At 36.4% G+C, this 12,122-nt stretch overlaps 1 protein-coding gene across 5 annotated transcripts in view; it reads left to right on the top strand.

Annotated features, from left to right (window-relative positions):
* Window positions 1-11,319, top strand: part of LOC103711322 (probable amino-acid acetyltransferase NAGS1, chloroplastic) — a 28,100-nt gene extending 16,781 nt beyond the window's left edge. The window contains exons 9-11 of one of the 5 annotated variants that reach the window (XM_008797426.4): window positions 1,705-1,777; window positions 8,521-8,658; window positions 11,014-11,319. In XM_008797426.4, coding sequence (XP_008795648.2) covers window positions 1,705-1,777; window positions 8,521-8,658; window positions 11,014-11,065 — 263 coding nt within the window. In that variant the 3' untranslated portion in view covers window positions 11,066-11,319. Of the gene's footprint in view, window positions 1-1,704; window positions 1,845-8,520; window positions 8,833-11,013 lie in introns of those variants that run through there. The other 4 variants (XR_604746.4, XM_026806320.2, XM_008797427.4 and 1 more) reach the window with 4 other exon arrangements.
* The last annotated feature ends 803 nt before the right edge of the window (window positions 11,320-12,122 follow it).

Genomic DNA, 12,122 nt, shown 5'->3' with positions numbered 1-12,122 from the left:
CAAGCTATCCACTCACAAAGCAAGCATTTTTGTATGCATAATCATAATTTCTCCAGATCATCTTATGTTCTCCCTTCCCTTTTCTAACATTTTGCTTCTAATCAAAGCCCATCTCTTCATAAGGTTTCCTCTGATCTACATGAAATGTCTATATTATTTTAACTATGTTTCCACTGTTTATGGAAACTCTTGAGTGATCCTATATACAGTTGTCTCCAGTGCTATTCCATGCTTTTACCAAGCATATTATTTGTCTAGGCCGAACATGATAAATATTGGATGAGTTGTCTCCTATGGAACATGCCATAGACTTACTAAGTTTGGATCGATTACAAAATCCGACATGATTATTCTGTTTTGGGGGCCTCTCTCCATGTTTTGGTGGCATTTATGTCATTTCCTACAATGCAGCCACACTAAGGTTCTGTTGGATGCACAATAGGGCAAGAGTCAAAAAAGAAATTTAGAGAAAAAAGAAAACGAAAAATGGAGATACAGGTTTAGGTGGTTTGGCCAAATCCATGGCCTACGTCCATGGGAAAATACTGCAAGGTCATTTCTATGTGTCAAAGAAGATCACAAATTACGAGAGGGGATATCACCTTACAATTGAAGCCCCACTACATGCTCCCAAATTTGAAGCCCCACTACATGCTTCCAAACTTCATGTATTTTTTCTTTTAGAAACAGATATGACAAACAGAGGAGAGTGTCTAGCCAAAAGAAATCTCCTCTTTTTAAAGAAATCCAGGGGATACGAGAAACTCTATGGTAGTCCCCCTGCTCCAGCTTCCTTTTTGTTCGTTTTTGTCTTCCTTACTCTTTCTCCTTCATCTGCCCAAGTAACTTAAGTAAGAATAATGGCCCTTTGATGACAAACACATTGTAACAGCTCAAAATAACAACAGGTAGTGACTAAGGTGTAAAATAGAAAAGGATTGTGGTGTGACAAGCTTCATATGTGCATACATAACAACTCCATCATCTCCCCCATCTCATCCCCTGCCCCCCACCCCCCCCCCCCCCCCCCAAAAAAAAAAAATTTAGCCCATATGTGTGAAATGAAAAGATATCATAACCCTTACATGTTGATTCCCTTGTGTTGTTTTTGTAAGTTTCCTAAAGTCTCAAGGGCATCAAATAATCATTCGAATTATAAGAGCTTCTCCACTTATTAATCTTCAGTTCTAGTAAATACCTTTATGAATTCTTTTATTCTTTTTGGTGATATAAGTTGGTGGCCTCCTCACGTCAATGAATTGTTAAACATATAACAAAAATAGGAATAAGAGTGGAATGTCTATGTTAGTTTGTCGATTCTGATTGATTGGTGAGAAAGACCAAGGTCTAGTGGACAATTGGAGTTCCAATTCCATGATTTTTTTAGAATGTTGTTATATTTTAGAGAGCAATCAAAGTTGATGCATGGATGTGTAAACACATGGTGACATACCACTAAATCTAAGAGCTACCCAAGGATTGTTTTCTATTTGTCTTTTAAGTATATATGAATTCTAAAAGATTGTTCTATTTCATCAATTAAATTAATGAATGCATTCAGTTATCATTCTTTATTATGTTACTTTTGTTGACAGAAGTGTTTTGCAAAATTCTTCAATTTTGAGCATCTACATCAACATGGTTAGTTTGAATGTGTGTATGTTCAGAATGTTGATAAAATTAGGGTTATGATGTAATCTGCAGATTATATTGAGAAGAAGGCATCATACCTTGGATTAGAGAAACTCTTCCTGCTTACAACTCGTGCTGCAGATTGGTATGTATGTCAAACAAAAAAGAAAGAACAAAGAAAAAGAGATTGAAGGACTAAAATGTGATAATGGGTAGTTTTTTTTTCCTTTCACTTTCTAGTGATCATATGAAACATTACACAGTTAACTATTCTATCAGTACTTTCTTATCGAGTCTCATGATGATCAGGTGTTTCAGATATGACCTTGTTTGTAGCAGTACATTAGGCTGTATAAAACTTGTATGGAGAAGAATTAGAGTTTGTGCTAGCTCTCTATTGTGTCATTTATAACTTGATTAATTCAATATTAAACAGTCCCCATTTTCAGGTCACCAGTGAGAGTTTATGTCAATACCGTTTACATTTTCAGTTAATAGGAATTTGGTGAAATCAATTCATCATCAAGTGCTTTGAGGATCATCTGACAAATAATGAATTATAATGAATTTTCTATAGTTGGAAATAAGGTTTGCTGTACCAATCGGTACCGATGCATACCAACCGTACTGTACCATACCGATAACAAATTAGTATGCGGGATAAAAGGCATACCGACACTCGGTACGCCGAACTGGCCCCCATATTGGGCGTACTAACATTGTAATAGGATGGTTCCAGTATGGGGTCCGGTATCGAGATGGTGAATCTTGGTTGGAAGTGTATTTTATAGGCTAAACAACTTTGGCTATAAGATCTGAGGGCATATGATGTTGATTTCCATCAGTCAAAAATTATTTTTTTGTAAAAAATCTATTTTGTGATGCTACTCAACATCCCAAAAGATGCATTTGTGTGTGTTCTATAGGTTGAAAATTGAGTTTGCCATGACTGTAGTCTGGGGATGTTCTTAATTGTTTAACATGTGGAGACCATGAATGAGTTCGTCTAACTCTTCTAGGGCCAAGTAATAAGTTGTCTAGAATATCAAGCTGGAACTACTTTCCGAATGATAAGTTGGTTTTATAGTGGAGAAAATATTATTTGGATATATAATAGTTTATTCCATAGTAGTTGGGTTTTACGGGCTGTCTTTTTTCTTCTTTTGGTGAAAGGGGCTCTTATTGAATAATGCTGGATATTATTCTGAAAGTAGCTAGTATGCTATTGGCTAATATAAGACATCAATTTCTTTTGCCAGCCTTTTTTTGATAAGAAAAGCGGTGTTCCGCCAGAGGCACAAGCTGACACTTTCACCCTTGCTCTCCTTTTGCATTTATTCTTACTTCTTTGAAGATCAACACAAAATCCTGTGTTCTCTTGTTGGGAGATAAATGACAGAACAATAGAAAGAATCTAGATCACCAACATTATGTAGGTCTGTATCCAAACAGGACAACTTGCATTAAGTTTGTATTCTTCTAGGTATGCAAATCCATAAAACTCTGCAACATTATGTACTCCACAGCATTAGCTTAGTCTTGCTCATGTTGAATCTTCTATCATTTCCCATGAAATATATCTCATAGCTTTCTAATATGATATCCATAGCAAACTCCATGTGCGTGTAAATAATCTGCATTTTTGATACCTAGCTAGCAATTAAGAAGGTTAGATCCTTTTTATTGAATCATGGATTTTTAATCCGTCTTCACTATAAATAATCCTGTTTATAATTCATAATGTTCATCTTTTCCTTGATTTGTGTCACGTGACTTCTGATTGAAGACGAAGGATCATAAATAAAATTGTCAATCAATCTATTTACACGAGATAGGACTCCCTTATCATGCCAAGTCTGTTATTCTCTTTTTTTTTAATTTTTGAAGTCTATCGTAAGTTAATGAAGATGATTAAAATAGTTGTCAAGGTCTGCTATACCGCCCCATATAGCCCAACATGGGGCGTACCATACCGTACTGTACAGGGAGAAAGCTGGTATGAAAAACACCTTCAAATCGGTACCCGCCCCGTACTGCTGTACCAAGACATACCTCCCCATACCGAGGCGTACCGAGATGAAAATTGAGAAAAACGGCTAGAGTTATTTTGGCATAGAGATATACCATACCGTATCGTACCGATAAGGTACCAATACGTTACCTGGTACAGCAATTGCGGACCTTGATAGCTGTTATATGTTTTAGTTCTAAGGAAAGAAACTGATTCCATGCCTAGTTAGGATTATAGGGAGGTGTACATTGTAGCCTTAGTCTAGGCTCAAGTGTGGAAGCTTTGAAATCTGAAAAATATGTTCTCAAGTTTTTCCATATGTTTGTGCTGGGATTTTTAAGCATTGTTACGTTAAATCAAGTGTTCACCTCTAACAAGTTAATCATTTTTTTTATTATCTTGAGGAAAAGGCAGGGCCAAAGACCCCACCAACTTTAGCTAAGAAAATGAAAGAGTACATGTCAATGAACAGCCCTTTTGGACTGGGAGAAGAGAGAAAAGGTACATGAATAACGAGGAGGAAGATGTGGGTGGAAACTGTCTACGCTTCAACCCCCACGAACCCCCTACTTAATAGTCAATTTTGAGCTTAGGGAACAGCTGAGCATACGAAGAACCACTTTAAAACCTGAAGGCCGAAGTGGAAATTCCCCACAACAAACTACTTAATTATTGTGGATTGCACAGTTCAGCATGTTGATATTGGGTGCATCTGTTCAATTTGGGGATGATGAAAATGTGATACATCATTTGTCCACCAAAAGAAGTTTATCTTAGATATGATGAGTGGGGCAGTGCCCTTGAAACATCTTCTCAAGTGATGTCAATATCCACAATGAATGTTATTTCTGAAGATAGCCCAAGGCATGCACGAAGAAGCCTATATTCGAAAGAATAATTTCACCCATACTTATCAGCTCTGTTAGAGATAGCTAGTTTCTTCAGGGGAAGATGATTCTGTCAAACTACTATTCTTTGTAAAGTAAGTTAGAGATTTAGATGACACTTAGGGCCAACAAGAAAAAAGCATGATATATGCTTAAAGTAAATTAGCTTTCATCTGTTGTGACAGAGATCAGATGACATTCAGGTGAAGCAAGAAAAAATGCATAATATAGGCTTTTGTCTGGATTGAATCAAGAATCATGTCCAGTGATGTGCAGGAGTTATCCTCATTGGTCACTCTGTGAAACAATTATTTCATAGATAGAGGGCTTGTGGATGTCATCACAATCGTAGTTTCTCCTGATGAAAGGGAAGCCTTTACATTTATGTTAGCATTACAATTAAAGAAAAATGTTTATGTCATCACATGTCATGAAATTACCAGGGTACGGACAGCTAATATTAGCTCATGCGGACATGGTGAACAAGGTTGAGACTGCTGAAGTCACATAAGGTCTTGGTTATGGTTTCATTATTTTACATAGGGTATAGGTAGCAGTAACACTATCAAGGTTTCTGAACTTTCATAGCAAAACTAATGATGGTGTAGTTTATTTGATTCCATTTAGTCCCCTTAATGTCTGCACAAGTGGGAAGCAGTAGATGTTTCCTCATCTGAGCTAAATTAGCTACTCCAGAGGGTTTGCTGTCTTGAGAGCTTTTATGTTCTCAAGAAAAACAACCAAAAAGTTTTTTCATGTTCTCAAAAAAAGCAACCAAAAAGGTCTTCATTTTCTCTTATCCTCTTGTTACTTGTGGACAACTTTCTACCTCTTCCTAACCTATGGTTCTTGACTGGCCTGGCAACATTTGTGATGCCAAAGGCACCCCTAGACATAGAAGACTAGTACAGTATCCAACTTGACTATCTATGGAGTGGGTTCGTTGTATAAGTGAAAACTGGCTCATCTTACACTAATCCATGAATATAATTGTCAATAACCTTCTTCAATTGTTGATGAATGTAATTGTCATGTAACCTTCTTTTAGTCTCTTTTCTTTTCCATGATCAGGCTATGAAGAAAATTTGTAAAGGCATTGTCTTGATAATGCTATAATTTATGGAGAATTGTCATTTCTTAGGCTCAGATTCACTTGTTTGACAGCATGCATGTGCTATGCATCCAGTTATCCATGTTTAGCAACAAATATCTTAAGATCAAGGTTTTAAAAACTGGTACTGGGCCTAGTATCAATTTCTAGTCAGACCAGTACATTACTAGGCATCCCATACCAAGATGGTATGGAGCTTTGTTCTAGTACCATACCAAGACGGCCAGAAATCATTTTTTATTTTTTGTTTTCATTATTTTTTTGAATTTTTATGCATAATGAAAATGTTTAGGGTAGCATGTTTTGTTTTTTTAATATTTGAATGATTTTTTTAAAGTCTCTATGATAATTGAGTGTCAATGTCATTGCGGACACTCAATATCAATCAACCAACGATATTTGAGTGAAGAATGGCAAATACAATATGATATTGAAAAAAGAAAATCATAATAACTTACTTGAATAGTTCGGTCTTATCTAGAATCTTGATGCCTCTCATATACATCCATGTCTTTTTGGTAGTTCGAACCTGGAACATTATACTAGCCTGCATATTGTCCCCATCCTTGCTCGTCATAAGATATTGCATATTGTCTAGGCTATGGCTTTTGATGCCGCAGATGTGTATACATCTAGTGCTCTTGGGAGCTCGGCCACACCATCTTAGGATAGTAGGAAGTAACACTATGCTCTTATTTTGACCATAATCCAGATCCACTCTAGCTATCTGATGCACTATGAGATCCACCTATGATGAGATCCACTATCCATTATAGCTGTCTAATGCACTTGCAAATATCACTAATTTCGACTCCCTCCAATCTATGTAACAACTCTCAGCTTTCTCCAGCTTTCTCAATGCTGCTCCTCATCTCTTCTTGTTCCATGTCTAATCCTTTCATTTAAAACATTATTTAAAATTTTTTCTGTTTTTATTGATGAACAAAATGCAAGTTATTAGTTTAGAATATTTTACAATCTTTATCAAATGCATATTCCATGTTTTTAACAATAAAATATATTTTTATAATTTTTTAGTTCTTTTCTTTAAAAATAGATTGAAAATCAGAAAATTATATGTTAATCAATAAAAACAAGATGGCAATTTTAAGACTCATCATGTTAATTATCAATGTATGTTTTATATTTATTACATTTAACTAACAATTTTCAATTTTGTATTTATATTTTCATTAAAATAATCTAAAAATCAGGAAAAAACAACCGATTACTGATGCAGGACAATAAAATTTAAAAATTACATTTATACTTTAGGACAACTAGAGATACTTTTTAGATCTTTTAGGAACTTGTGTCTCTTTAATTTATTTCTTGATTAAAACATTAATTAAACGATTACACATTTTCAAGAAGATATTCTAGCAAAAAATTGTCGCATGTGCATAGAGTGAATGCAGGCATGCTACATTTTCTAGAACTAAAATTTCCATATTTTAATTAATATTTTAATACATAAATATATTTTTTAAAAATAAGATATTTGGCAAAAAAATAAAAATCACCATGTTATAGGCTACTATCCATCCTACAACATATCCAAAATCCAAATTGGTTAAAAAATTGAGATGGGTTTTCTTTTTTCAACTTTTGCCGACTTTGGACCAAAAAAGGGAGATCAAAGGGCCTCACCCGAAAGGAGTGCCCTCATGTTCCAGTAGTGGCAATCTCTTCACGATGAGAGAAAAAAAAACCCCTCTCCTCTCTCTCTCCCTCCCCCCTCCCCTCCTCTCTCTTCTCACATAATGGGGTCAAAAGGGTCTTCCAAGATGCCTAAAGGCATCTCTAAACCTAATTGGCCCTCTCTTTCCTTAAAAAAAAAATCACAGAGCATCTTAGTTGGGACAGCCTCCTACTGATAATATGGGTATCAGTCAAGGTTCGTCGTATCGGATCCGGTAGGCGTACCGGTCGCCTACCAAACCGGTATGGTTTCGGTAGGCGTACCGGTCGCCTACCAAACCGGTACGGTTCCGGTTCGCCTCGGAACCAGCCGGTACGAACTGACCAGCTCTTTTCTGCTGGAGCTAGAGAAGAAGAAGAGAATGAGAGAGAGCATAGAGAAGAGAGGGAGGGAGGAGACCTGTGGCCGTCATCGGAGAGCCGCAGAGGGGCGGCGGAGGCTGAGGGGGGCCGGCGGAGCCCGTGGGGGCGCGGCGGAGGCCGAGGCCGCAGCCGCGTCCCCTGTTTCGAAATCCCCTCTCCACCGCCCCTCCGCGGCTCTCCTTGGTATTAGTATTGGTTAGCACCTTGGTATGCTGTAATGGCCCGAACCGATGGTACAGGGTGTACCATACCAGTTCGGTATCGGTACCCGGTACGGATGGCGTACCAACACTCAGTTTGCCAAAAAAAATTCCGTACTGTACGGACACTGTGCTAGCGTGGCACTAGTATAGGGTCCGGTATCGAGACGGCGAACCTTTATCGGAACCAATCTGATTAGGCTGGGACGACTGATATGAGTGTCTCCTAGCCGAACTAGGGTTTATGCCAGCTTGTAGCAACCTATCCAGGATGGGACGCCCTACCTGGGATTGGTTTCGGCAACTTAGGCCCTATCCCATTGCCGGAATCCCAGCGAAATATGTTGGCACCATCGTGTTCCACCAATATTTCAAACCTTGAGGTTGTTATGACTTGAAGGCAACTATTTTAGAAAATCTATATTATTTGTTTCTGGCCTTATTATTCTTATCAGAGTTTGTCACCCCCTTTTTGCTAGATATCTTGAACAAGTGTTGCACTAGCAAATACCTACTGTTCCTTGAATAATATCTGTAGACATCATTTGGAGGAAAAAGAGTTCAGCTTTGCTGTTGATTCAATGATCTTATTTCCCCTTTTTAAACATGATGCAGGTTTGTGAGGCGTGGTTTCTCAGAATGTTCTATTGAGTCCATTCCAGATGAAAGGAGGAAAAAAATCAATTTCTTACGTGGATCCAAATATTATATGAAGAATCTACAACCAGAGCAAGGTGGAATTACCATCAACAGGTTTGCCTTTAGGTGATAGATGATATGTACTTCTACTGGCTAAGTTATCTGTAATTGGTAACAGATGGCCACTTATGTATTATAGCTCTACTGTCATCTAATTTCAGTGATACGCTGTTCATGGAATATCAATCTTCCCATCATTTAATAAAAATCTTCAGATTAGCATGGTAATATGTGATGAGAACAAAATGCAATTATTGAATGAGCAGTATCATTCATTTTCTGGTTGGGAAATGAGATCACCGTCATTAGTATTTTTTGGAACCTTTATTGTGCAGGGACATTTGAATATTCATAGTGCACAGAGAGAGAATTTTGGAGATTGTTCAGGATCAACATTTATGGGACCATAATTAAGAGCCTGATTAGCTTAGAGGTTCTTGCACATGGCTATCTAAAAAATGAACGTGTCTTCCTTCATATGTATTAGCCAGTAATCATGTCTGTCACATACAAATCATCAATAAGTATCGCATAGCTAAGGTTGGGGCCTTAAGAGATAGAAATATACCTATTAGGTTCATAATTATTCTTTCTAAATCCAAAATTTGGAATTGTTTACCCCCCCCCCCCCCCCCCCCCCCCCACAGACACCCAACTCCACCCCACCAGAAGAAAATTTAAAAAAAAAAAATGGCAAGGCATCCTCTGCATAACTCAGGTTGGCTTGCTCTGCTGGGGCCATCAATATCCACATAAAGTTTCAGTAACCCATAGCTGATCTTTACTGATTACAAGAAGAAAGTTCATCACCTTTTTCTGTTCAAGGAAAATTTCTTGGTCCTATAATATAAGTACTTAAGGTATCCAACATGATATGTAAATCATAGGACATTTCTCCAATTCTCCTGGAAGGATTCATAGATTTTATGGAATGAGGTAAAGTATAAAACTTAGACTAGTTGAGGGGGATTAAAAATTATGGGATGAGATTGCAGTTGTAGTTTTTGTGTGTGTTTAGTGGAAGGAATTGAAGATTATGTGAGCAGTTGACAGAATTAGTTTGCATACAAAAAATGAAGACATCACTAGGTTATATTGTAGAGAAAAATTTTGCTTGTTTGAAATCTTAATCCCACACCCTTAAACTCAGGTAAATTATTAATCTTATATTTATGCTGAGGCTATTTAGTAATGATGAATAATGAAAAAATAAAACCTGACAGAATGAAAGAATAAACCTAATGAACTTTTTGAGCTTTTGACGAACTTTTTTGAGCTTTCGGTGGACTCTAAAACATAATTTCCAAGTCAACCCAAGTGTTGTAGAAGTTTCTTGGATTGTTGAGGACTAATATATGCTAGTATTAGAGAGTAAATATAATCTGCTGAGACCATCTTTTAGTTAAACAATTTATTGGAGAAATATTGCTAGCTTCAGATCGAAATATGCAATCTATCAGTGTGAATTTCTCATGAATTATTTTTTCCGTATATGTACTATTTAATATTAGTCTGTAATATGTGGCACATTCCTATTGTCTGACTAATCATATGACCAAACAGAGCATGTTCTTCTCTAAAATCACATTATTCCCAAACTACTAATTAAGTTGTGAAATTTATTTTGCATAGATCAATTGTAACTTATTTGCGGGACACCTATAGAGTATAGAGCATTCGCTAATTTACATTATTTAATATTGTCACCTTGTGTAAGAGGGCGAGCTTTGGCGCAATGATAAAATTGATCTTTCGTGACCTGGGTGTCATGAGTTTGAAATGCAAAAACAACCTCTTTGCATGCAGGGATAAGGCTACGTATATTTGACATACCTGAAACCTCGCAGTGGCAGGAGCCTCGTGCACTGAGTTCTTTTTTTTTTTACCTCTTGTACCCATTCGTTTGGTTTTTGTTGATCTGGCAGGCTCTCTATAACTACGTTAGGCCGTTTATAGCTAATAGTTCTTAGATCTTATTGTTTTTGAAGTTCTTTAGATTAATTTAAATATAAAAATATATAATTTGAACATTGCCATATTAGCTTTTCTGAAAATTGTTTTCATATTAAGACTTGACATGCGGATGATGATCTTAAACATATTAACAAAGAATCAGCATTTTTTCCCCAAATGTCTGACAACTTGATGGTAAAGAAAAATATACAATACTAAAGTTGGGATTAGATCGGACACTAGATGAAGTTTTCCTTTCTTCTACTAGGAATTTTTGGAATATCACATATCAGAATCAGAATACTAACTATTCTCAGAAATCTAAATTGAAAATTAGTTTTCAGTAAAAGAATGCATAATAATATTAGATAACAGATTGTGCCCCAAAAAACAAACTTTTATGGAATTTGATAATGGCTATGGTTTCAATTTCAACTAATTATTTTGCAATGTCAGGGCATATTTTCAGGAGTTCAGTTACAATGAATCAAAGATGCAGTTAGTTTGATGGCCCTCTTTTCTAGTTTTAAAAGGGCATACACGTAAACCAGATTTAAAGGACCTTCTGTCCAGATCAATGATCCTTCTGCACTCAACATTGGAAAAGTAGTGTCTGTTTTCTTTTTGTTATTGTATTTTGTCACACTGCAAGACCAGTAGAGATTTGCAAATGACAATGCTAGCATTTTCGGATTCCCTTTGCAATCAATGCAAGAACTGCAGAAGCTATTCTCTCTTCAAATGTTTTAGTTTATATTCTAAGCACTCTTTTAGCTTATGTTACATATCCGAAACATATATTTCTCGAGTCTTTTACAGGACCCATTGCATGTTGACGTACCCATCGCTTCTTGATTAGACACATTCGTTTCTTGGTTTGTTTTTTTTTATTCCTGTATGAAGTTTTATAAAAGAAAAAAAAAGAGAAAAACTTATGATGAGTAGTACACAATGATTATCACAAGTAACCAAACAGATACGAACACATGTTCTGTAAATTAAACAAATCCATATTCCGTCTGAGGCGTATACATAGTAATTGGTTGAAATTGTTGGACTTACATAAGCATGTATATAGATCTCAAAAAAAAAGAAGCAATTACATAATACCAAAATAGAGAAAACGCTTCATCTCAATGAGCATGTAATATGAATGAGATGTGGAATATGGATTTGTATGTGGAAGAATGTCGTATCTTTTCAGAAATTAGCATTTCTGTTCTCTGAAATTCCCAAATATCATTACTTAGCGGAGCATGTAATTTATTTTACGTCTTTGTGTCCTTACTATCAAAAGGTGGGAGTCCGCTTGGTTCACGGATTCACAGTTCTGCTTTTTTCTGGATCATGTAATTTTCGTGGTGGTAGAGTTGCTTACAAGCATGGAGTTCATGGTACAGCGGATTTAGTTTATCCTTTTATTTAATCACAAGTATCTCAGCAGAGTATCAGGTAATTAATAGGAGCTTCTCTCAGCGCTCATCGTTTTAAATGATTGCTCTCCCAGTGCCATGTCAGAGTTAAAAAAGAAAGAAAATATTCCATTAAATGCTAACGGCTCTTCC

Source organism: Phoenix dactylifera, unplaced genomic scaffold, assembly GCF_009389715.1.
Source record: "Phoenix dactylifera cultivar Barhee BC4 unplaced genomic scaffold, palm_55x_up_171113_PBpolish2nd_filt_p 000184F, whole genome shotgun sequence".
Lineage (NCBI taxonomy): Eukaryota > Viridiplantae > Streptophyta > Magnoliopsida > Arecales > Arecaceae > Phoenix > Phoenix dactylifera.
This window is presented reverse-complemented; position numbering and strand designations above follow the sequence as displayed.